This window comes from Acinonyx jubatus, chromosome C1 (genome assembly GCF_027475565.1).
Source record: "Acinonyx jubatus isolate Ajub_Pintada_27869175 chromosome C1, VMU_Ajub_asm_v1.0, whole genome shotgun sequence".
Taxonomy (NCBI): Eukaryota; Metazoa; Chordata; class Mammalia; order Carnivora; family Felidae; genus Acinonyx; species Acinonyx jubatus.
Window position 1 is genome coordinate 174,907,347 of NC_069381.1, and position 26,635 is coordinate 174,933,981.

The 26,635-nt window shown below is 41.8% G+C and overlaps 1 protein-coding gene across 1 annotated transcript in view; it reads right to left on the minus strand.

Annotated features, from left to right (window-relative positions):
- STAT1 (signal transducer and activator of transcription 1) overlaps positions 1-26,635 on the minus strand; it is a 42,363-nt gene that overhangs the window by 14,881 nt on the left and 847 nt on the right. Inside the window, exons 3-15 of the mRNA XM_015077630.3 lie at positions 22,229-22,357; positions 20,746-20,890; positions 19,375-19,473; positions 13,520-13,609; positions 12,432-12,510; positions 11,249-11,340; positions 10,687-10,838; positions 8,321-8,479; positions 6,595-6,687; positions 4,076-4,135; positions 1,737-1,766; positions 1,553-1,646; positions 402-443 (exon numbers count right to left, since the gene is read on the minus strand). Coding sequence (XP_014933116.1) covers positions 402-443; positions 1,553-1,646; positions 1,737-1,766; positions 4,076-4,135; positions 6,595-6,687; positions 8,321-8,479; positions 10,687-10,838; positions 11,249-11,340; positions 12,432-12,510; positions 13,520-13,609; positions 19,375-19,473; positions 20,746-20,890; positions 22,229-22,356 — 1,263 coding nt within the window. The 5' untranslated portion in view covers position 22,357. The remainder of the gene's footprint in view (positions 1-401; positions 444-1,552; positions 1,647-1,736; positions 1,767-4,075; positions 4,136-6,594; positions 6,688-8,320; positions 8,480-10,686; positions 10,839-11,248; positions 11,341-12,431; positions 12,511-13,519; positions 13,610-19,374; positions 19,474-20,745; positions 20,891-22,228; positions 22,358-26,635) is intronic.

Here is a 26,635-nt window from a genome sequence, read left to right on the forward strand (position 1 = left end):
ACCCTCTCGCCACACTTCATTTTCAGCATGGGAGTCCCCAGACGAGCCTCTAATTCCAGCTCAGACAGTAATTCCCGGGTACCCTTAGCAAAATCTTACAAAGTTCCCATGATTCACTTTCTTCGCCTGTGAAATGTGAGTAGCACAGAAACCCATTATACCTGTTCCACTGTGCTGTGAGGGTCCAGGAGTCGTGTGCAAAATCTTCTGACAACCATAAAGCACGAATGCAGTGTTTTTACTGCTACCATGGATATACCGTGTCCTAAAGCTCACTCACTGCTCTTCTCTGCTGGGTCTGAATCCCTTTTTGAGGTGACCCCCGGCCACCAGGGGTACTGAGCCAACCTCCCCGGACAGACCTGCTGGTTAGAGACCATTCACAACAGAGAAAGACTCACCTCATTAGTTCTGGTGCCAGCATTTTTCTGTTCTTTCAGTTGCTATAGAACAAGAAACCATCTTAGTAAACAGCATGATAACAGTCACAGTTGCTGTTTTCATCTACAAACAAACCAAAGTCAGGACTTAGAAAGAATAAAGGATGTGAAATTATTTTCAGGGTGCAGAACAAGATATGAAATGACCCTTGTGTGGGCCCAGGAGCCTAAGTGCCTTTTTCCAGCAGCCTGACATGACACTATGTGAACACCAGAGTTTGGAAGGATCCCGGGGAATCATATCCTGCTCCCCTCCCCCATACAAGCTTTTCCAAATGATGCCCCTTAACCTTCATTAGTTGTTTCATGGTCCTCAGGCTAAGGGCACAGCTAAGACTGCCCTCCCACGGACTTCAATCCCTGAGGTTTTAAGGAAGCATTTTGGAGCCCCGAGAGCAGCTCTGGGCATCCTCAGACTCCCAAGTCTGGAGTGAGGCTCTCCTATGAGGTCCAGCTTCACTCACCATGGGTTTGCTGGCTTACAAAATGGTTGCCAACGAAAAGGCTGCAGGTTCCAGCCCAGGGAGCGCACAGGGCGCAGTGCCAACACATCTGCACAACAACCGGCAGCCCCTGCTCCCCACGGAAGCAGGCAGACAGGCACCGCTTGCTTACAACCCCTGCTGGATCCCTACCCCCTGGAGGAATGCAGTGGAGGTAGTGGTTGTGGGCAAGACTACCAGGAAGAAGGGTTCAAATCCTGGGCCGATGAGAGACTCCTGGGGTCGGTCTCACCGGGAGCCGCCAGGATGTGGGAGCAGTACTAAATCCCGAGGAAACTGCAGGAGTCTTGGGTGAGCAAGGTTGTAGAGCACCGAGAACGGACAAGTTATGCGCACACTGATTTATACGGCGTGTGTTACCGAGAGTGCCACATCCCGAAGAAGTATCTCTGGGGGACAGACTGGCAGAACACAGTAACAGAACAGTCCTGGGGCAAGGAGGAGGAACAAAGTTTCCCCCACGTGCTGGGGAAGTCACCAGCCGCAAACTCTAGGAAGCCTCCCAGGGGGTGCCGTCTGCCTCACACCATGAACCGAGTGCCACTGCACCGGAAATAAAGTCCTAGCAAGCCAGACGCCGCATAAAACACGGAAAACTGGTCTCCCTACCAGGTGTCGAAATTCGGCGGCCAGACTTCCGTTGGTGGATTCCTCCATGTTCATCACTTTTGTATGTGTGCCCAGAATGTTGAATTTTCTAAATCTACAACAGAATATACAGAGCAGAGATGCTTAAAAGGCTCAGAACTATTAAACAAAGGTAGTAAAATATAGTACAAAGTACTTGACATACCCTTTTACTGTATTTCTCTCGTTCACATCTCTGAAAAAAAAAAAGAAACAGTCATACATGTATATTTAAATTTTGAACTGAGCTTTAACAAAAATATGAAAGTGTACCTATAAGTAAAAGACCAACACGAAATCTACACCTGTGGGTTTTCTGCCATTTCATTCACTCCCTCCCTCCCTCCCTCAATCAACCACCACTAACTCTGCCCAGGGCGGCAGAGGGACTTGCAGCAGATAAACTCTCTGGGCCTCACGTTTATCATCCGTACCATGAGGTGCCAACAGTACCAACCTTACAGGATTTGGCGAGGGGTAAGAGACAACGGGTAAAAGAGCACAGAGCACACCCTCCATAAACGTAAGTCAGCTACAGTTAGGGCTACGTCCTGAGCAATCACATACCCGGTGTGAGGCCCCATGCTAAGCACTGGGGCAGCAGAGAGCAATCTCTGCTCTTAGAAAACTAAGGGAACTTCCAATGTGACAGCAGAAACCTTCTTTTTATTCTCTACTATCTTTAATGCTTTTATGAGAGTGCAAGAATAGTCAATTATTGGGGGAAACTGTCTAGTTTAAGTTTTAAGTCTGAGGTTAAATCTTGAGCAACTTTGCCTCTTATATAAATTTAGTGATTACTCAGTCACGTTCCAGACTACCCATGTTATCTGTGAGGAGTAGGCACAGATTAGAAAACATCAGCACACTCACAGTTACATGGGTTAGCTTCCTTTCCTATCTCAACTAGAAATTCAACATTTCTGTGAATGACCATCACCATTAGCTATGTGAGTGACCAATTTTCCCCAGTTTTAGAAAAGAAAAAAAGAATCTGAAATGAAGGGAACAAACAGTGTGACACAAAGCTTCCTTGTCAGAGCTAAGAAGAAAACTCAGAGCTGGAACGAGAGAAAAGACAAAAGAGCTGTAACAAACCAAAAGTGAGACTGAGATAGAGCACAGTGTGGTAACACACATAACAGCCAGAAAATCTCTGCCACACTTCATTTCAAGACATTGAGAGTATTTCCCTTGAACTTTAGGCAACTCTGACTTGGTTTTGCCAATAGAATGGATGGGAGGGATGCTGTACAAGCTCCAAGTCTCGCCCCAACAGGCCTCTCATGCTGCTCTTCTTACCCACCTGGGATGCTGTCACTATGCGATAAAGCCCTGGCTCGCCCTTGAGAGCCACGTGGAGAAGGGCTCGGTTATCCCAGCCAGGACCTCAGACATGTAACAAGTCCATGCTGGACCACTCAGCAACAAACAAGCTGATCCAGCCCAGAAAGACCACCTACTGCTCACAGAATAAGAGAAAGGATAACTTTTTGGGTTTTAAGCCACTAGGTTCAGGGTGATTTGTTATGTAGCAAAAGCTGATACACAGAGAAACCAAAGATGATGGCAGGAAAGACAAGGGCACAGACTATAAGAAAGAATATTGTTACAGGGCGGAAAGCTAGAACACCAGAGGAAACCTGGATTATCATAAATGGTCTTGAAACTTGCTAAATCAGTATGTTACACACAAAAAACATTAAATGTATCAAGGGTGGGGCAGAGAGGGGAGACAGTAGCTAGGTCAGTGCTAGTCCAGGTCTAAGGTCTAAGGGCAAAATGGGATGGGACTGCTCCATCTAGACCCCCTGAGAGACCCCACCCATTCCCAGGTCCCTACTGCCCAGAAGAGACAAGGGTGGATCCAGCAGGCTCCACACAGTCCCCGCAAAATGCTGTCATCGTCATTCCAGAAACGACCCCACAACTGGCCGCAGAATCACTGCAGCCTCGAGGATCCTCAGCCTGTGTTTGATCACAGGCCTCTCCTCCTCTGGGGCTGGCCTAGGAGGGAGGTGGGGTAGTATGCAAGACTTGATCATTATAAACTCATGTGCATAAAATACACTCATTCTTTTGTTCACTTATAGTCTCAAAAGGCACCAGCATGTTATCAGCTCTAAAGGAAGCTCCCAATGTCCAGAATGGGAGCTATCAATTTACATCTCCTAGGATCACTTAGGGGCGCCTTGGTGGCTCAGTTCGTTAAGTGTCTGCCTTTTGATTTCAGCTCAGTCATGATCTCATGGTTAGTGAGTTTGAGCCCTACATCAGGCTCTGTGCTGATAGCGCGGAGCCTGTTTGGGATTCTCTCTCTCCCACCCTCTCTCTGCCCCCACCTTACTCGTGCACTCTCTCAAAATAAATATATAAACTTAAATTTTTTTTTTTAAATCTCCTGGGATCACTTATAAATAGCTCTAGTGCATCCATCCATGTTTGGTTAACAAAACCAGAATTTCAATAGTGTATGTATATTAGATAATATTAAAGATAGCTTACTTATCAAATAAGACTTTGACTTTCAAATTATAATTCAGCTCCTGCAATTTCACCAACAGTCTGGAATGAAAAATAAAAGTCATTATTACTTTAAAAAGTTATTAGAGTTTATTTATTATATCAATTCCTTATTGGAGAAGGTTTCACGAATCCTCACTCCCTCCAGTTATTACAAACAATAGAATCAACATTCATGTATGTCAACTTGGAATATTTTCTAATTGTATTTGCAAAATAAATTCCTAGCTATGGAATTGCTGGGGCAAAACTGTAACACTAAATTCTGATACAAAGCATCACTGATTTTACATTCCCACCAAATGTGAGTGAGGGTACCTGCTTCCCTATATAGCCTTGCCAACACTGGGTTTTATCAAGATTTCTACTTTTGGACAATTATATGGGTGAAAAATTGCAAATGTACTTTTTACTAAAACTTGTGACTAATGTTTGTTCTCTTGGGAAAAAATAAGAACTCTTATCCATAATCAGGAAAAACAGGTTAACATCGGAAGGAAGAAACGTAGGGCTAAGATGTGCATGTGTCTTCTCTGATGAGCTACAGACCTCAGGAAGGAGCCCCTCACTGGTCTGCTGCACTTAGTGGGGCAGGCGGATGGGATTAGAGTTTTAGTGTCCCTTCTGGCTGTGAGTTCTGGTCCCCCGAGGGTGCTTGAGGGTGGTGCTATAAGACCAGCAACCAGGAAGCAGCAACTGGGGACCTCGCTCAGCAGCACCCCAGGAAAGAGGACCAAGGCCAACTCTGAAGGCCAATGTAGTTCTTCAGAGTCCAGCTGCTCATCAGTAGAAGACTAGTTAAATAAATCTGCCACTCAAAAAAAGAAAGATAAGCCATGGTCTCACATGGAAACGCTTCTACGATTTCTTACTGAAGAGAAAAACAGGCTGAAAAACATGTATAGCAGAATCCTTATTTTTAAAAATAAAATACTGTATATTATGTACATGCATATGTGTGTATCTATGTGTAAAAACATATATGTGTGTGTGTGTGTACATAGACACACACACATACACACATAAATGTATATATGTATTTGCATGGACATGGACAGAAATCTGAGAGTACTGACACTAGGCATTTACCATGGTGGTCTACAGACAACTTAGATCACATGCAACTTTGAAAAACTGATGAAAGCTATGAGCCCATTCACTAAAAAAACATATGTGTCATGAGTCCATATTCACACACACCACATTTGGTTGCAGGAGTATGTAAAGCCTAGGTTACAAGCTTATACTCAGGAGAGCATGAGGCTGCTGGGAACTTTTACTCTCTACTATTTCAGTTCTGCAATTCTGAATTCCTTTCTATAGTGAACGTGCATTACATTTATCACGGGGGAAAATATCAGGTGTGTGTACATATGTATCTGTTATAGTTCTAATTTTACTTTATTTTATTTTTATTTATTTATTTTTTCAATATATGAAATTTATTGTCAAATTGGTTTCCATACAACACCAAGTGCTCATCCCAAAAGGTGCCCTCCTCAATACCCATCACCCACCCTCCCCTCCCTCCCACCCCCATCAACCCTCAGTTTGTTCTCAGTTTTTAAGAGTCTCTTATGCTTTGGCTCTCTCCCACTCTAATCTTTTTTTTTTTTTTCCTTCCCCTCCCCCATGGGTTTCTGTTAAGTTTCTCAGGATCCACATAAGAGTGAAAACATATGGTATCTGTCTTTCTCTGTATGGCTTATTTCACTTAGCATCACACTCTCCAGTTCCATCCACGTTGCTACAAAGGGCCATATTTCGTTCTTTCTCATTGTCATGTAGTACTCCATTGTGTATATAAACCACAATTTCTTTATCCATTCATCAGTTGATGGACATTTAGGCTCTTTCCATCATTTGGCTATTGTTGAGAGTGCTGCTATAAACATTGGGGTACAAGTGCCCCTATGCATCAGTACTCCTGTATCACTTGGGTAAATTCCTAGCAGTGCTATTGCTGGGTCATAGGGTAGGTCTATTTTTAACTTTCTGAGGAACCTCCACACTGTTTTCCAGAGTGGCTGCACCAATTTGCATTCCCACCAACAGTGCAAGAGGGTTCCTGTTTCTCCACATCCTCGCCAGCATCTATAGTCTCCTGATTTGTTCATTTTGGCCACTCTGACTGGCATGAGGTGATATCTGAGTGTGGTTTTGATTTGTATTTCCCTGATGAGGAGCGACGTTGTGTTATACCTCTAATTTTAATAGGACAGACAGACTCTTAGATACTCTAAATAAGAATTCCCATTGAAATGCCTATTACAGGGGCAGCTGGCTGGCTCAGAGCGTGAGGCTCTTGATTACAAGGTCATGGGTTTGAGCCCCACATTAGGTGTGGAGATTACCTAAATAAATACAACTTAAAAAAAGAAAAAAAATGCCTACTGCAAAATTGCTTCCTCTAAAGCACTCTATATGACAGTGTTGTGAAGGAACTGAGGGATGCAAACTTCATGGCAGAAGGCGCAATGATTCCATCTTTTCTCAATTACCTCAACTTCACGGTGAACTGGACCCCAGTCTTCAAGACTAGTGGCCTCTGAGGATGAGTTGGCATGCAAGGCTGTCTTTCCACCACAAATGAGCTGTAAGTTCCAAGCAGAGTGCAGATTAGCATTTCCATTAATGCTGAGGGAGTATGAATTATTTTCCCTAAACAGGAGAGGGGGTTAGAGGGCACAAGCTCAAACTCAGTTTGGAAGATTCGAACGAGTTGATAAATAAAGTGAGGTTTGCTAGTCAGCACAGAAATCCCCACACCAAATTTATACTCAAAAAGATCAGAGTAGTTGCAGTGAACTGTGATACCGTCAATAATGAAAACCTTGAGTTGGGTTATGTTCATTTATGAATTTGCATGAAGAACCAAATTTGCTAACCAGACTTACTGTGGTGATCACTTTGCAACATACACAAATATCAAATCATGATGTTGTACACCGGAACCTAATGTAATGTTGTATGTTAACTGCATCCCAATTTTAAAATAAAAATAAACAAAAAGAATAAAAAGAAATTTTACTACAGTTGAAAATGTAAATAATTTTGTAACATATTGTAACATATTGCCTTACTATCATAATTTGAAATGGGTATTTTGGTATCCTTTGGAAAACTGTTCTTCTAGTAAAATTGTTTAGTAATACTTATTATCTATCTACTAAACATTTCCAAGCCTTAATTTTCATTAAAAAAAGTATCGGATTTGCATTCCAAAACCCTAGTAAATAAATATCCTTGATAATTTCAAAACAATAGCACTGAGGCATTCCTGTTTGGACATTAGCCACATGTCAAGTTAACATGAAGACTAAATTGCAATATGAACTCTATGCTTCTTTCTACTCAGTGCCATTTATTTATCTGCTAAGCATATGTGGAACACCTGCCCGTGGGCAAGGCACTGTACAAGGTCCTTATGGGGGACAAAAAGATGACAAAGGCACATGTCTGTCTTCCAAGAACTTCCCAATTTATGTCACAGACAACAGAAATACATACACAATTACATAATAAATCCAGAATGGGACAAGAATGAAGACTGAACCAGGCAGATCTTGAAGGGAGGTAACATATTTGGGAACTCTGGAAAGATTTCATGATTAGATATAAGCTGAAATTTACAATTTTGAGACGAGGTTCAAGAGAGAGGTGGAGGAAATAGTTACGAGAGGCAAGGCAAAGCGACTGTATGTGGTGGGCACGAGGTCTGCCAAAACGAGGCATGTGCAGAAGCTCACCCTGGAGTGGCCAGCTGGGACTGTGGACATAGGGTACAAGTGTGTAGTAGGGGGCTCCACCTGGATGAGCAGGTGACAGAGAGACAGGCTGAAGTCTGCTCTGGAAAGCACAGGGTCACAGGGACTAGGGAGGCAGGGGCTGAGAAGGGAAGCACTTGGGAGGTGACCATGTATGAGTCTAGCAGAGAGGATCTGAGAGCTGGAGACAGGATGAGGCCTTGGTGTGGGAAGGAGGGGACACCAGGATAGACTTGACAGGTCTTGGCACACAGTGGCCCAAGGAGTAAAACTGACAAGTTATCAGTCTAGATAGCCACAAGAATGGAAAGCCAATGGCATAGACAGGAATTTGGAAAGAGGTGACTGCCCTAAAAATTTTTACATAACCTATTAAACACTTCTAAATGATCTGAATCACCATAACATTTTCCTGAGTAAAATAATTGCAGAAGATACAAACCAATCCCCCTCAAGTTACCTCTGAATGAGCTGTTGGAACAGGTTGAAGGTGCGGTCCCACAGCCCTTGTTTGTTTTTTGTGATAGGGTCGTGTTCATAGGTGTATTTCTGTTCCAATTCCTCAAGCTTTTTAAGCTGCTGACGAACCTGCTGCAGACTCTCGGCAACTATGGTGAACCTGGGGAGGGAGAAGACACAAGGGTCTCAATCGCAGGCTGTCATAAAGCAGCCTGGATCACAGGGAATCATGGAGATCAACAAGAGGTTTTTACAGGCAACACACGATGTTATCTGCATGGCCACACACTGCAGGGAGAAACAGAGAACAAGGTTCATCTTGGTGTTCAAGGGCAGTTATTCAGGGAGAAGAAACCAACGGCACTGATTACAGCCCAGATCAAAGACCTCCCTACACTTCGAGACGGACCTGAGGAGATGGGGCGGGGTGGGGTGCGGCCCGCTGGGGATCTGTGATTTCCACTGACCTGTAAGATAATTGAGATTTAAAGGGAGAGGGTAAAGAGGAGGGCAGAGGCAGGGGACACAGCGAGGCAGACTCCATCAGAGGTGATGCAGGAGGCAGCAAGGAGCCCACATATAGGAATGGCAGGCCCTGGGGAAGGAGGAGAAGAGGGAACCAAGGTCAGGGTTTCACTGAACTGAAAGGAGAAGGCAAAGCACTCAATCCAGACACTCAGAATGTTAGCCAAGGAGGAAACCAGTGATTGCTTCAGTTTCCTCCTTGCCGACTGTAAAGTGCCTCTGAGCCAAGTCAGGTTGTGGGACTGTCACTTGACTAGCTGGAGTAATGACAAAAGAAAATCTTCTCCCAGCGAAATACATTTCCTTCACTTCACAGTTCCATTTCCCGAATGCTGTTCAAGGCACCCAGAGAGCAGCCCCTGACCATGAAAGAAGGTAGGCTAATGGTGGGTGGGCAAGTTCCAGGTAGATTCTAACCCAGGGCTTCCCCACTGTCACAAGAAAATGACAGCCTATGGACAGAACAGTGGAGGACACTGGAGGGTATCTGCGGCTCTGGAAGAGGCTCCCCGTGGCCTAAATGACCACAAGGAGGCTCCAGACAGCCCAGGGCCTCCCAGAGCACTAGGAGGACAGGGGGGTCAGTGCCCCTCAAGGCCCACGGAGGCACACTGGGCTAGGAAGCTCTGTGCTAACCGAAAAGAAATTTGGAATATGAGCAGGCAATCTATAGAATAAACATAAATGACTGAATATTAATTGCGAATTTTTTAAAAAGTAGCATCCAGAGAACCTCCCGAGATCTCTGGTCCTTGGGCCCCTGGGAATTGTTCCAGGCCACCATCCCCTCATCTCCTCTCTGATCCAGTCTCCCACCCATTCTGGTCTGTTGGCCCTCCCCCAAACGACACTAACATGTTCCCAGTCGCCCAACTGGCTTTTCTGTCTCTAGCCTTTCCTCCTGACTGCTGCCAGAGTGACCTTTCGAAGTAAAACAAAAATAAAACAGAGAAGTAAATCTCCACTTAAACAAAAAGCCTGCCTGGTTCACCAGCACCCACTGGACAAAGTCCTGTTCCTAGCACTGTGTGGGAGCCTCCACAACCAGGTTCCAGCATCTTGCCACCTCCGCTTTCTTCCTGTCCTCCCTGGCACCCCACTCTCCCATCATCCAATATGGGGTACTGCAGACCCCCATTCATGCCCAGCCGCTCCTCTTCTCTGCCTCAGTCCATGATGGTCTCCTCCCTGGTCTCCACGAAGTACTCGTCTTCACTCTCAAGAGTCTGTGCAAGACCACTTCCTTTCAGAAACCTGACCTGATGACTCCTTCCCTCATCTTCCACAGAACTCTGGACAGACCTTTGTTAGAGCACTGGTAACATTCTACTGCATGGAATGATTACATCTACCTCCCGCCTCCACACTGAGAGGACCAAGAACCATTCATCACGTGTTGCCAGATCCTAGCCCAGTGCCGGGCATATGGCGTTTAATAAGTGTTTACTCGATGATGAGCAAATGAATGGTCCACGACAAACTATGATCTCATGGAAGCCTGGAAAATGTCTCAGACTATTTTGTTTTTAAGAAAACATCAGGGCTCAAGTTGTTAAGTGTGTTTAAGTGACGGCGACGTCACCAATGTTTTGGCACAAATGATGCATCCCACGGTACACGTAGAGTAGGGAGAGGAGTGCTCCAAACCAAGCAGAACTTGGCTGAACTCGGTCACATGCATGACAAACGTGTGCTTTGCAAGTGAGTGCTTCCAGGGCAAGAAGAAGCTGGACTACATCAAACTCTAAACCAAAGTTTTGACAGGGTCCTTTCACTAACAACAACTCAAATGTGCGCTTCAGGAGTTCGTGGGGTTAGCCAGCCAGCTATGGAGAATCTTACCAGTTTTGCAGCTGATCAAGACAAGCGTTGGGGGGTCCCCCAATACAGGCACTCTGCTGTCTCTGCTTCCACTCCACCAGTTCATCATTAATCAGGGCTTTCTGGGTAAGTTCGGTGATGTTCAACAACTCTATTATTTTGTGAACTACTTCCTAAAGAGAGAGAAAGAAGTAAAGTGAAGTAAGTTCATTTTTAATCACTGAATTTAAAAACATTAATTTTTAGGGGCATGTGGGTGGCTCAGTGAGTTAAGTGTCTGACTTCAGGTCAGGTCACAATCTCATGGTTTGTGAGTCTGAGCCCATAGCACAGAGCCTGCTTCAGAGCCTTTTTCCCCCCTCTCTCTGCCCCAGCCCTGCTCACTCACGCACACACACTCTCCCTCTCTCTCTCAAAAATAAATAAACAATAAAAACATTTTTTAAAAGCAAAAGCAAATATCTCAACTGGGGCTCTAAGCCAAGTGGTTATAAAAATAATTCTTCATCTATTATACACTTCATGTCCATTATTTCCAGCCTGTGACAGAAGCAACATGTTATTCTGGAAAGCGAATCACTACCTTTCTCTTACTGTCAAGCATTAAATACATCTTCTTGATTAACATCTGTTCTTGCTTCTGATCATTCTTTGCCACACCATTGGTTTCATGTTCTGTGAATTGGGAGAGAGAGCAGATAAATGTAAATGCAAAAAAACCAAAACCAACTAAATCCAAGATTCACAAACACTTAGAAGAAATATAATCCAAATGCTATCTGGTGATAGATCAAAGTTTGGTCTTCAGTTTGTACTGAACAAAATAAGAAAAATGTCCTAAGAATAAAAACTGACAGGCTGAAACAAAGTACACTTGTTTTCAATGACCCATGGAAACTGGAACAGTTACCGTCTGGTTCTTAAATCACTGCCAGATTACCTAAATGCACATAAGTGACAAAATTCAAAATCTCATATAAAAAATTTACACAAAGCATATCCATAGCTTTGGAAGAGAAGTATTAGGAAGTAGTAGTTGAGGTTCCTTTCTCTCCTACTATTCCTCAAATTATACTAATCATCTCTCTACATTAACCTTGGTATCCTCCAAATGACAGCCAGGGTTACAGCAGTACCTAACATATTTTACACAATGCATGCTTTTGGGTTCTTTTCAGTCAATGGCCTGCCATCATGAAAAACAAGCAACAAAATAGAGCAAAACCGCTTTAAAACATGAAGAGCAATGCTAAACTTCTCTGCAGAGTATACATGTGGAGCTGCAATGTTTGAAGGAGCTTCTGGCATTCGCACAGGGAAACCCCGCACACCTGTCAGTCCACGTCCATCAGTGGGCCAGGTACAAGAAGTACAGTGAATAACACATAACCAGGGGTTATCAACTGGGGGTGGTACTCCCCCGACCCCCACCGCAGAACATTCGGCAAGGTATGGAGGCAGTTTTGGTGGTCACCACTAGGGATTAGGGAAATAGTTCTACTGCCATCTGGTGGGAAGAAGTCAGGGACGCTGCTAAACGTCTCCTGTGTAGGACAGCCCCTCACAACAAAAAAAAATTATCAGGTTCAAAATGTCAACAGTACAGAGGTTAAGACCCTGGCTTGAGTCATCAAGAAGCCAAGACTAGCAATTCAGAGTCATAAAGCGTTTGGCAAATGTGAAGACATACTTGTCTTCTTTATCTAGTGTAAACAGAAAAAAAAAAAAAGACAGCCAATGGGCACTGTTTCGATGTTAACTCTTACCTCTGTTCTGCAAGGTCTTGCATTTAAAGTCATATTCATCTTGTAAGTCTTCTAGTGTCTTGATTTCATGCTCTATACACTACAAACAAAAACATAAACAGGTTTTCACCCATCTGCTTCCAAAGACTTTAGGAAATAGATTGTTTCTATAGGACCCAGAAAACCATGGTAACAATCCAGCTCCCTCAAAGATGGATTCAACTTGCAAAATTCTAATCACATACATAATAATTTCAATGTCCTTAATAAGTATGTAAGAACTTTTTTTAGAAAGGAAAACATACGGCTATTTCCAGACTGGGCTTACTTGATTTCTACTTTAATGAAGTGTTTCCTTAGAAGGCTGCAGGATAAAGTTGCTTCAAAGAATCTGGAATTCGGAAAGGCACTGTCTGAAGCACAAAGTCAAATCCACACTGGGGTGACCAATATCCAGATGAGATCACACCTCTCAGCTGGAAGGCCTTTCCCACAGATACAGTCCTGGTGTAAAGCAAGACCCCTTGTCTCTTCCCCTGACTTAGCTCTCACCGTAGAGGGGGGTGAACACAGGCCACCAAGGGCACCAAAGCAGCTCTCTGCTTTCATATGATCTTACAGGTTTTATCTTAAAATTGTTGTGGATATTTTATTCTAATCAGAAATGTATCAGAATTTCTTTCAAGTGAAATGTTTTTGTTCCCTTTTCAAGTTTTAGAGTAAAACAGGTGCTTGAAAAAGATGAGCTATGTTCATGCTGGAGCTCTGTGTAATCCCAGGAACACCCCAGATTTGAGAAGCATAGACGTAAAAGGCTATTTAGAGCAGCAACATCTAGTTTATTGTGTGATGGGGCAAAGTCGACAGTTTCTGCACAATATCGCAAGGAAGAAAGAGATAAGCTCAATGTTTGGAAGTTATAAAAGGGGCCATAAAAGTCTATCTGCTCATTGGTTTAACCAATTTGTTTACTTATGGTCTGGAACTTCAGCAAAACTTTTCTCTCAACTACTTGAAAAACAAATTAGTTACCACGTTCACACTCGAGTAATCGAAAGCCTTTTCCTTTACAAAAAGAGGCTAAATGTATATATTTACTCAATACTTACCATAACTTTATCCTTCACATTTCTGACTTTACTGTCAAGCTCCTTCTGTTTGTCTAACATCACAGTGCTCTGAATATTCCCCGACTGCGCCTGTAATGGGAGGTGCGTGGTTAACGAGTATCATTTCTTCTAGCATATTTACCCGCTGGTTACTCTCCAAAGTCAAGTCCATACCCTGTGCTCTTACCTACCTCCCAGACCTTCCAAAACCTCCTACAAGCTTCCCACATGGGTGTTGACAAGAAATAGCTCAGTTCTCAAGGACCTGGAAAATGCTGATAAACTATTAAAAAGGCTACAGAAAGACTAGGCTCAGTTCATGCCTAATATAAACAGAGTATTTCTGGAGTTTTCCATTAATTCACACAGTTGCATGGTACCACATGAGAAGTTTATTTCACGGTTTCTCAAATTCTGTAGACAAGATTATTCTTATTAACCCTGTACTTGTTTCAAAGCTTTGTGATTCATGGTGTGGTCCCCAGACCAGCAGTACCTTACCGCCTGGGAGCTTGCTGGAAATGCAGACTCTCAGGTCCTAATCTGATTACTGAATCAGAAGCTCCACTGTGACAAGATCCCAGGTGATTCAGAGGCCTATCAAAATTGAACAGCACTGCCATTGAAGGACTTCAACAAGTAGTGGCTACCCTAAAGCAATAATGACTGTCAACCCAGACACACTGATAGTATTTGGTCCCATCCTCGATAATCAGGACATGGACATAGCAGTGTCTACGTGTTCATTGCATAAGGTGTTCCATGACTCACATAGTATGACTTACAAGAGACTAAGTCAAGGTCAGGCAACGTCCTAGGCCCAAGTGGCAGAGTGGGAAACACGAGACTGTTCTCATATAGATGAGATTCTAGAAAGATGCTATTTTTGTTTAGAGTTAAAGCCCCTTCCCATGGCAAAAACTGTGCCCATCAAACTTTCTTACATAGAGTCCTACACAGCACAGATTCTATGTGGGTATTTTTATATATTCAAATCTATCAGTATTTTCTTCTTTCATATCTGGATTTTCCCTATTGGAAAGCCCTTCTGGACTGACAGATTATAAAGGAGTTCACCCATTTTTAACCTAGACCGTGCATAGTTTCTTTTTTTCTTTTTTACTTTTAGATCTCTGATCCATTTGAAGTTTATTCCTGTGTTTACTGTGAAGTATGGCTCCAATTTTAACTTTTTCCCACTTGGTTATCCGTTCATCTTAACAACATTTAGTGAGAAATTCGTATTTTCCCCAGAACTTTCAGTTGCCACTTTTATCACCCAAATTTTTTGTACCTGGTTTCAACTCCTAGATTTTCTTTTCTTTCCCATGGGGCTTTTTCTTCATAAGCCTGAGCACCTGAACAGTGTTTGATTACAGAGGGTTTGGAGTATATCTAATAGGGCTGGTCCCATCTCACTGCTGTACTTTTTTCATGCATTTCCTTGCTATTCTTGCAGGTTTATTTTCCTGATGACTTTCATAGCTTCAGAAAGCAACTCGGTATTTCTATTGGGAGCACATTAAAATTATGAATAACTTAGGGAGAGCCGATATCTTTATGATGTTGCTTTTGATTCTTATGCTTCTAATGGTTTTCTCTCGCCTAACTGCATTGGTGAATACCACCAATGTAACATTATCTAAATATTAGGGGCAACGGTGAACATCCTTGCCATGGTTCTGACTTACTACTGTTTTCCAAACCAAGTAAGATACTGTTTATAGAACTGAGAGATGTATATTTTAATAGGCTAAAGAGATATCCATCAATTCCTATTTTACTTAATGTCTCTTATCAGGGTGTTGGATTTTGCCAGCCCTTTTCAGCAACTGTAGAGATAAGCACATGCTTTTTCTTCTTTGTCTCTGTTTACATAATGAGTTGCATTAATGAATTTCCCAATCACAATAAACTCTGTAATTATTATAATCTGGAATACATCTTACTTGGTCATATTATTTTCTTACTGTATTATTTAACTTTGATCACTAATATATTTTATTTAGGACTTTACATTGATATTCATAAGTGAAATTGGCCTATAATATTCTTTCTCGTTCCACCTCTATTAGGTTTCAGTAATCAAAGTTATTCTTTGTTTACAGAAATCTTTGGAAGCCTTCCTTCATTTTATATATTCTGGAATTGCAGAAGTTCAAAACATCTGAATTGTATCTATATAAAGCGTGTATTAAAAATGCCCTAAAATGACTGGTATCCCCAGGTGCCACATGTCACCAAGGAATAAATGGGGCTGCTCTGGCCATTCAGAATGAGGTATCACCATGAGCAGCTCCGTAAGCCTTCCCGTCTCTGCGGAGGAATTTCTGCTGTTGTCTGCTAGAAGTACGGCATGGATGCCGTTGTCCTGTGGGCTCTCCTAAGAGCCGGGCTTCTTCACCCAGAGGGGCTGGGCCGTTGGAGGATGCTGACTTCCTGCTCCTTTTTCCTACACTGTCAAAGGTTAGTTTAGTAAATGGGGAAATGATGGTTATAAGAAGGCAGCTGCACTCACAGCTACCCCATTCTCTTCCTGCTGTCACACTAGGAAATGCTTGGCAGAAAAAAATCTGGTGACTGTGGCAAAGGCCCAAGAAACCTCCTGCTTCAAACTTCAGCAGTCCGTCCCAGTTACTAACACACTCTGGTATTCTCTTTCTTATTCCTTGTTCTCCTGTCCCACTTCATCCTTCTACCCTACTCCCAAATATTAGGTGGCTGTTAAGTATTTTACTATCAAGTACTTAAAAAATACCAGCACTATAACTATGACAACCCTACACTTTTGAGTCTGATACTACTTCCAGGGTGAGTCTTTAACTTTTTAAGTTTCTGACAAACCAGGAAAATCAGGAAACCACAGTAACACCAAACATTAAAATTGGGTATGCAAGCGTTGAATCACTGTATTTTATACCTGAAACTAATATTACACTGTATGTTAACTAACTGGAATTTAAATAAAAACTTTTAAAAAATGTTAAAGTTGGAAGAGACCTTCGCGGTCCTTTACTCCTATTTTCTCATTGCACACCTGCACCTTATAGACTTTGTTTGGATGGTTTTAATTGGAACGGAGTTACTTGCACACCCCAGACCAAGGAAAAGTCTGCTTAGGGAGGCTTTCTCTTCAAATGAATGAGCAGATGTCCAAGTAAAAGGATCTGTGACAGGCACTCAATGGGTGTCAGAAGTCCCAGTCAGAATGCCATCCTATCCCACCTCACATATCCAACACCCGAAGACAGATCAAAAGACTTCTCTAATGAATAGGTTTTAGAGTCAGACAATTAATTCTAGGTTTAAATTCCAAACCTCATTAGCTCTGTGGCCATGAGCAAAGTGCCTGCCCTCTAAACCTTAGTTTTTTCATCTATAAAATGGGGATAAGAATACTTAATTTCAGTGACAGTTTTGAAAACATTTATTCAAATGAAATAATGTTTATATAAATAAGTAAGCATTCAGTATATGGTAACTCTATTATTACTGAAGATCACAAAGACAGAACAGCTACTTTATGTCTGTCTTTCTAACCTGAAAGAAAAGATCACTGCCCACTGTGGCAAACCCTATGGACCTTAATTTTGTCCATACATATACATACAACTTTTTCAACATTTTGCTGTTCTATAATGGCAGCAAACAAAACATTTGTAGTTTACTAAGAAATATCTACATATGATATCATATTCTCTTAAATGCACTTTCTAAAAGCTCTTCTATTAAATAATGATGGGAACAATATTCTCCTATCTCAACATTTCTAACAGAATTTTGTGCTCTTTAAATGCGGTGAACAGACTGAATTTTGCATGTTTTAAACATGCTGAACTTCTTGAATCCCTGTGTACCTGTAAGTTTCCACACCTATCAGTCAATTCATGGACATTCTTGTTTCATCTAGATTCTCTCTGTACATCTGGTCCCAAATGGAGTTCCTTTGAATGAAATACAGACATCTTATCATCCCATACATACAGATGTCAGTATGAATAAAAGATATATTATCAAAATGTAATTACTTCAGTAAGGGGAGAAATGGCAAAGAACTGTTTCTCAGTTTCCCGGCCTGTAGTGGCTGGGTAACTTTGGTGACTTTTCCCTTTCCCTGATGGCCTCAGACATCCACATCCTTCCCTCAAACTCCCAAAAGTCTTGCTTCTCTTTTTCTCAGCTAGACAATCAACTAAACCCCCTTAAAGGTGTTCACGGATACCTCATGTGTCTTCTGAAAGGCTTAAAAAGAACCTCTCCCCAGATTACCTACATTTTTAAAGGGGAGACAAAAGTTTGCAAGCTTTTAAGACCTAAAGCATACCCAAGATCTGGGAGAAGAGAAGTCAGTCCCCTTCTCTGCCTCCCAATGCCAATTCTGGGCCTCAGGGCTGAATGTGAGGTGAGAAATGCTTGAGTGCCAAAGTAGTGGAAACTGTTTTTCTGCCTGTCTCTGCTCTTGGCGGTCCTCCCAAGTTTATTTGAGACACGGGAGTGGCCAGCCCATCGCACAGTGGTGTTAAGACGAAAGTCACACACAATCAAAATTTCTTGCTTAAAATCTCCCAGGTGCAGAATGCCATGTTGAAGATGGGCATAGCTCCTGCAGAGACCAGGCAGCCAGCGCTGATATGCACTTTTGTCGCTAGGACCGGTACCAGAGGAACTAGCTTGAGTTGAGAACAAATAAATATCTTTAAATGCTTAGTGCAGCAAGGTGCTTTCAATGTGACGAGGAGGCAGGAACTAAATGCCCAGGAAAGCAGCAGATTCACAAGCACTGGGGTCAAATGCCCAGAAAGCGAATGGAGAATGGCATTCACCACCACTACTTAAATTCTAATACTCTCGCATTCTCCACCGCCCCCCCCCCCCCAACCACCCTGCCCCTCCACCCCAGCCTCACATTGGAAGGGTCTTAACCAGAACAACCCATCTGGTGGTTTCACAACTGTCTGCCTTCTGGGTTGTTCTCACCACTCCATCACTCACTCAAGAAAGGAATGAACAAATGCCATGGCAATTTAAGAAATCTGAACCCTGACTGATGGGAAGGTTTGTATTAGTATTAGCAAAACCATGATGAAAAGTCTTGGAACTAAAACAACTCTGACTCGTTTCCTGTTTGGATGTCTTATGTATTTAAGAGGTAACTCAGTCCTATTTAAAACAAAGCTCTTGATTCTCCCATCAACCTGTTCTTCTCCAATACATACTATGTCCTATAAAAGTCCTACTCCAGTCCTTTCCTTCTTCCCTAACTCAATAAACAGTATCTCCAAGTGACTCAAGTCATAAACCATGAAGTCATCTTTTTTTCACTTTCCCTCACTCCCATATTTGATCCTTCACTGTAAGCCCCGTTGATACCATGTCCAAAGCATAATCTGTCCTTTTCTTCCCACCTCTACTGACTGCACCTTTCCCGAGTACACTTCTGCCCTCTCTCCCTTGGACTGCTGCAAGAGCCCTCTGTCTGCCGGCTTCCGTCCCTGCCCCTTGTCTCAGAGAAGCTTCTGGACCCTGATTTAAAGAAACAACCCCATCCTCCAAATACTCCATTATTGTATCACAGTATCTTGCTTTGGTATCCTCATGGTAATTATTACTATCTGAAAGTATTTTGTTTACATATTACCTCTCTCCCTCACCAGAATGACTTCTATTAGATATGGTGCTTTCTAAAAGCCTGGATCTATAAAATCTCTATATCTGGTTTTTCCCATTCTTTGGGGCCATAAAATCAGAGAACTATACAACATTGCCTTGAACAGGGTGTTGATAATATTTGTTGGATAAATGAATGAATTTTTACTTTACTATTATCTTTAGTGTTCAATTAGAAAAAAAAGTACCTGATTGAATCTCTGGGCATTTTCCAGGATCTTCCTTTCTTCCTTCAGACAGTTATAGATAATCATAGACATCTGTATTGGGTCTTCCTGAAAATTATCCTAGATATCCGTTGTCAGAATAAAAACAAACTAAATTTCAGAATGTTTAAGCCATTGTATATTATAAATTGAATTCACTCCTATTCACTGAGAAGCCTCATCTTGTATTTATTAAATTCTATACAAGCCATTTTTGGTAAAGTCTAAATATTCTTTTTACAAATTACGACAAAAACTTCCAATCAGTGCAGATACGTAAATTATTTCTTGATTAAAAAATCAAGTATTTTCATACATGGTTCCTATAATATTTTTACTTTAATTTCTGTTGTTCTTGAGACCAATTATGTTCTGTTAGGATCTTGAGGCCATGTAAATGGTACAGAAATTATCCATGGTATTTCTCAATTAATGTATCTACTGGTCTCTGCTTTGAATTAGATTAAAGATACTCTTTTCAGTTTGTATATTTCCTTGTCAAAGCCAGTTTACAAAATACTGGCAATCACAGCTCTTTGTAACAGGCATGTTCAAGCCAAGTCTATAGGAGATCAAATTTCTATAAACTTAATCTGACTTCCCCCTGTCATTGGTATTATAAAATCATAGATACATTCACACAAAAAAGAAAAAGCTCCTAATTACCTAAGTTGAAGAGTTTGGTGACATGGTATGAAACAAGAAAATGCTAGCTTTCACCTCCATTGAAACAGAAAAGTTCCATTAATATAGAAATAAATATGGTAGCCAGGCTTAGGGGATACTGGGAGTACTTTTGAAAAAAATCCTAAAACTTTGTAGCCCATTCTCTCCTGCCTGGGACTCTCTTCGACTTTCTCTTCCCTGGGAAGGTAATTCCTCCAAAAGCAAGGAAAGGTGGACTCCTAGTTCTAATTCACCAACCCAGTATCAGGCCTCAGGGTTATCAAACCTTTCCGAACTTATTCTTCATCTGTATACCAAGGACTCAGACTGGACTCATCACTAAATCTCCTTGGAGTTTGACATGTTTCTATAGCCCACTGCTTTTAAAATGTAACCCTTTTTCTTGGGCTTAAATTTCAACAATTTCTAGCAAAACAAGGTTATAGCATCACATTTCTCTCAGAATTATTGATGCCTAACAGGTGATACACTTAAACCTGAAAATTTCTTACATGTTTACTAAATGAATTCGTATTTTACTTTGCTTATGCTATAAAATTATTAGCCATATAAAGGTAGTTTATTTACAGTCTCTGTAACTTTTAAAAATACCAACGAGTGCATGCTCAATAAACTGTTATATGAGCCTGGGAACATTTTGACTGAAACACAAAATCCAGGTCATACCTGAAGATTACGCTTGCTTTTCCTTATGTTATGCTGCAACAAAAAATTATTTTCCAAAGAAAAGCGACTGTACTGATCATCCAGCTGTGATAGGAGGTCATGAAAACGGATGGTGGCAAATGAAACATCATTAGCAGCATGCTCCCTAGGAGATTTGAAATTTATACATTTCATTTTAGAAACTACTTTAAACGTACAAAGTAAACACTACTTTCCTTATTTAAAAAAAAACAAATTTTAAGTGTGTTCTCAGGTTTTGCTCCTTCTTTTAAGACTGATGTTGCTTTCAGAACAGCAGTTTGTACAATTTTTCTTTTTTTTTAATCTTCTTAATGTTTATTTTGAGAGAGAGAGAGCACGTGCATATGTGCACAAGTGAGGGGGTGCATAGAGAGAGGGAGACAGAAGATCTGAAGCGGGCTCTGCACTGAGCAGAGAGCTTCATGCAGGGCTTGAACTCATGAACTGTGAGATCATGACCTAAGCTGAAGTCAGATGCTTAACTGACTGAGCCACTCAGGCACCTCTAATTTTTCTTTTTTTTCTCTTTTCTTTTCTTTTCTTTTCTTTTCTTTCTCCCTCCCTCCCTCCCTTCCTTCCTTCCTTCCTTCCTTCCTTCCTTCCTTCCTTCCTTCCTTTCTCTCCCTCCCTCCCTCTCTCTCTCTCTCTCTCTCTCTCTCTCTCTCTTTCTTTCTTTGAGGGAAAGAGACAAAGCATGAGCAGGGAGAGAGACAAATCATGAGCAGGGAGAGGGGCAAAGGAAGAGAGACTCTCAACGATGCTCCAAGCCCAGTGTGGAGCCTGACACAGGGCTCGATCTCACCACCAATCTCACACCATGAGAGCATGACCTGAGCAGAAGTCAAGAGTCAGACACTTAACCAAATGAGTCACCCAGGCACCCATATACAATATATTATGCACAATTAGCTTGAAAAATTCTAGGACTCTAGATTGTGCACAAAACACTTAATGCTAATCTCTGGAGGAAAAAAGACAAAAGGGGCCTTCACTCCATATTGTGAATACTTTTAAAACATTTAAAATTTTTGCAATCAACAAATGGTAAAATTTAAAAAAAAAACCACATATCAGTTTTTAGGGATATCCCCCTAATTTTATTACTTTCTTCATATTTCTAATCAATGTTTTACCATAATCGGGCTATAATTATTTCTTTTAACTTCTTTCTATAGCTTGGATCCTAATGTGGAAAATAATTGGTTTCAGCATTATCTAACTCGTCCAAAGCACTTAGGAGTATGCATCATAATTAAATGGACAAAACAGCATAAAAGTACTTAATGACTAATGAATTTAGCTTTGTAGAGACACATGCCATTTTTCAAACCAATACATTTTTCAGCAACAGACAGTCCCAAAGGTCACAGTGTGATTCATCTTTTAGTCAATGTCTTTCTAAGTCACTTAATCAACAAATTATTTTAAAAGCATAGAAAAACTTCAAGTGGGCTTTTCTTACCAGTCTTGCTTTTCTAGCCACTGTGCTAGGTACTGTCTGATTTCCATGGGAAAACTATCATCATAGAGCTGGTGAACCTGTTCCAGGAATTTGGAGTCAAGCTGTTGAAGCTCATACCACTGAGACATCCTATAAGGGAACAGAACACAGGTCGTGAATGGAAGACCATAGTTCCAAAGAAAGCACATCTAGTGTTATGCTTTCTTAAATATCTTTTTTTTTAAGTTTATTTATTTTGAGAGAGACAGAGACAGTGTGAGTGGGGGAGGATCAGAAAGAGAGGGAGACAGAGACAATCCCAAGCAGGCTCTGCACACCCGGTACAGAGCCCAACATGGGGCCTGAACTCATGAAACCATGAGATCATGACTTGAGCCAAAACCAAGAGTCAGACGCTCAACCGACTGAGCCACCCAGGCACCTCTGCTTCCTTAAATATCTTAACCCAAAACATAATTTGTCTCTGAAATATATTATTTAAATGGTGCTTATAGTCTGAAACCTGTTTTTTACTGAGGTTTGGGAGTTCATATTTTTTTTTCTTCTCCAGAAAACACATCTTCAGGCCTTTGCTCAAATGTCAACATAAAAGGGAAACCTTTTCTGGACACCTTTTTTAAACTGACATCACCTCTCACTTCGTAGAATACTATCCCTCTGCCCTGATGCATTTTTCTCCATAGCACTTACCACCATCTAACCTACCATATGCATACATATTTTTTTAATGTTTATTTGAGAGAGAAAGAGAGAGCATGCATATGTGTGAGCAAGCGGGAGAGGGGTAGAGAGAGATGGAAAGGAAAGGGAGAGAGAATCCCAAGCAGGCTCTGCACTCTCAGTGCAGAGCGCAACCCTAGGGCTCAGTCTCACAAACCGTGAGATCATGACCTGAGCTCAAATCAAGAGTCAGATGCTTAACCGACAGAGCCACCCAGGTGCCCCTATTGTCTTTTTTATTTTGATTACTGTCTGTTTTCCCCACACAAAGGGAAGAAATTGGAAGGTGGGTGGATTGTTCACCACTATATCTCCAGAATAGTGCTGGGTATATAATATGCCTTCAAAATGAATCTGCACTTTTATCAAATAAAACATAGAAAACATTATTTAATTACATTTGCTTTAGGACAAATCATAAGAACTTTCCACAAGCTGTCCTCTTAAAAATACAGTACATTTATAATTTAACTCAAAGAGTTTTAAACTGGTATTTTATATTTTGTGATTCATATGGTAAAATGAATTATTTTTGTCTTCTACCTTTTAAAAAAGATATATTTTCTTTTTGGCCTACTACAAACAATAAAACTGGCACAACTCTTAATCTCAGTAATAATTTTTATTTTTATTTATTTTTTATTGTTTTTAATCAAAGGGCTTTATCCCTATGCTTTTTTTTTAATTAATTTTTAAAAATATTTATTTATATTGAGAGACAGACACAGATTGTAAGTGTGGGACAGGCAGAGACAGAGGGAGACACAGAATCTGAAGCAGGCCTCAGGCTCCAAGCTGTCAGCACAGAGCCTGACACGGGGCTCAAACTCACAAACTGCGAGATCATGACCTGAACCAAAGTCAGACCCTTAACCACTGAGCCACCCAGGCGCCGCTCAGTAATAATTTTTAAAGACTGAAACAACATTGTGAAATATAATTTCAAACGATAAAGTAATACTACCTATTTGGATAACTGTGAGTCAGTTTTTGCACAGCAGTTCTAAGGAAATGAAAACAAAAACCTGATTTAAGGAAGTCCTCACATCTATGAGGAAAACAAAGAGCCTCTCATTACCACAGCGTAATTTAGGATTAGTGCACAGCTGGCAATATGCAGAGTGGGTATATATGAATCTTGTCTTCCCAGGCCTCTGAGGAAGGGTCTGGATTTTTAAGCAGGGTATGGAAGAGTCACGAGTCCTGGCTGGCCAGCACACATGTGCAGGCATGAAGTCATGTCTACTCCACAAATTTCCTTCCAAAGAAAAGTAAGGATATGGTGGGACTATAAAGCTTAGTTACCTTCACAAATCCCAGTAGAAATGGACACAAACCCACCCTTTGGCACACCTGTTATAGGAATTTGATTTTTCACTTCAAATTAATTTTACCTGAGTGAGAGATTCCAAATCTGTGGCTCTCTCCCATCCTGCAAGGTGTTTAATAAGTATATGCCTAAAGTAAATAGGCTGGCCAGAGCGTCAGCCAGAGGGGGTACAGCACCTCTTATTACATGCATGACCTCAAGAAACTCAATTCCCTATCAACGGTGTGGTTGTTAAGACTGGATGAACTCATACAGACACAGCACCTGGCATGGAACAGGCAATTAACAAATTCATGTAAACAAATCTAGAAGCCATATCATCTTCTCACAAAATCTGTAACCAACGCAAGGAGTGACAAGATCATCCCCCAGGTACCTGGCTCAAATTCCAATGTTAGGCTGACTCCCCCTCTATAGTCTCAAGACCTTGGGTTGATTTCTGTGGCCTAGAAAGGGTTGTTTGGCTAGGGTCAGCCCACAGTGATCCCTACAGTCTCCAAAGGCCTGCAACCCACACAATGGCTAAAATATGGTATATTATATGAACTATTCACTTTGGGTTGGGCTAGGCCCTGTTAGGCCATCCAACCTGGCTAATCACTGTGGGGCGGGGGGATGTGGAGGGGGGACTGAGGCAGGAGGCAGATACCTGGGTTTTCAGAGGGATAAGTTTAGCCCAGTCCCCAAACACCCCTACCCCAAGCTGTCAAGCTGTGTAGTGGGCAGAAGCTAGGCTACCAGGGTGTGGGACACAGCCCATGCCTCTTCTGGGGTGTTGTTCCCTTCCCGTGTTCTGTGAGGAACCTCCTGTCTAGGAGCTTGTTCTTTGAAGGGTGCTGGACCCAAAGTGGCCACAGTCAAGTGCTCCCAGCCCATTGGCCTGATTATAGGGTCCTCACTTGGACAAAGGGGAACCATGCCCCACCTCCTTTCCCATCCCTTTGGATTTGTCACCATTTTTTACTCTCAATTTTTTTAATGTTTATTTTATTTTTGAGAGCACAAACAGGAGAGGGGCAGAGAGGGAAACACAGCATCTGAAGCAGGCTCCAGGCTCTGAGTTGTCAGCACACAGCCCAACGCGGGTCTCGAACTCACAAACTGTGAGATCATGACCTGAGCTGAAGTTGGACGCTTAACTGACTGAGCCACCCAGATGCCCCACCATTTTGCACTCTTAACATCTGCCAATAAAGATTGTCTATGCTAAAACAAAACAAAACAAAACATTCCAACATTATCTTTCAATCCAGCCTCCTGCTGTACACATAGACCACATCCCTGTCTTGTTCAAAACTTCTAGTTTGCCCATTCCTAGGCTGATTTGCACCCTTACCCTATTTTCATCCATCAACAGAGCAAATCATTCACCAAATTCTCTACAGTGTTTTGGCTATGCCCACCATTTTCACTTTGCTCCAGCTGTCACTCACCCTTGAAAACAGCCTCCCCACAAAGTTCTGCCTCTCTAAATCCTACCGGCATTCAAAGGTAGATATGGTGCCCCCTCTTCCTAAAGCTAAGACTCATCCAGAGACAGCTTTCTTTGACTTGTGCCTCACTGCATTCTGTACCCTCTATTAGACCATCAGTTCCTTATTAACCTCTATGATTTCTCCCCTGCATGATGTAAGTTTCAGAGTTGCTGGGACCATGTCTTCTTACTCTCTTTTTGTTTAAGCATTCTCTGTACATTGGACAGTGTCCTGCACATAGTATGTACTAAGTTTGAATTAAAATCTGGTATATTTCATAGTGAATTAGAATGTAAAGGGCCAACCATATTATACTTCACCAAGTTTGAGTTCTGCATCCTCATTAAGCAGCGGTCGCATACTGGATTGTGCTGGAGGCTCATCTTATTTCTGTCCCATAAAAACAACCTCTCCAACTTACACAAACAATATCCAATGCAGTCAACCATATATATGTGCACATATATATATACACACACACACATACACACAAACTCTTCAGTATTAGACACAATTTTTTCAAAGACTAATATGGGGGTTTGCAGGAACTTTTATATTCCTGAAAGACATTAAGTTCCTTCATCTTTTTTAAAAATATTTTTTTAAGTTTATTTATTTTTGAGAGCGAGATCGAGACAGAGTGCGAGCAGGGGAGGGACAGATAAGAGAGGGAGACACAGAATCTGAAGCATGCTCCAGGCTCTGAGCTGTCAGCACAGAGCCCAACGCAGGGCCCGAACTCACAAACCAGGAGACTGTGACCTAAGCTGAAGTCCAAAACTTAACTAACGCTTAACCGATTAAGCCTCCGGCGTCCCTACATTCCTTCATCTTCAAACACAGATGCAGGGGTGCCTGGGTGCCTCAGTCCCTTGGGCGACT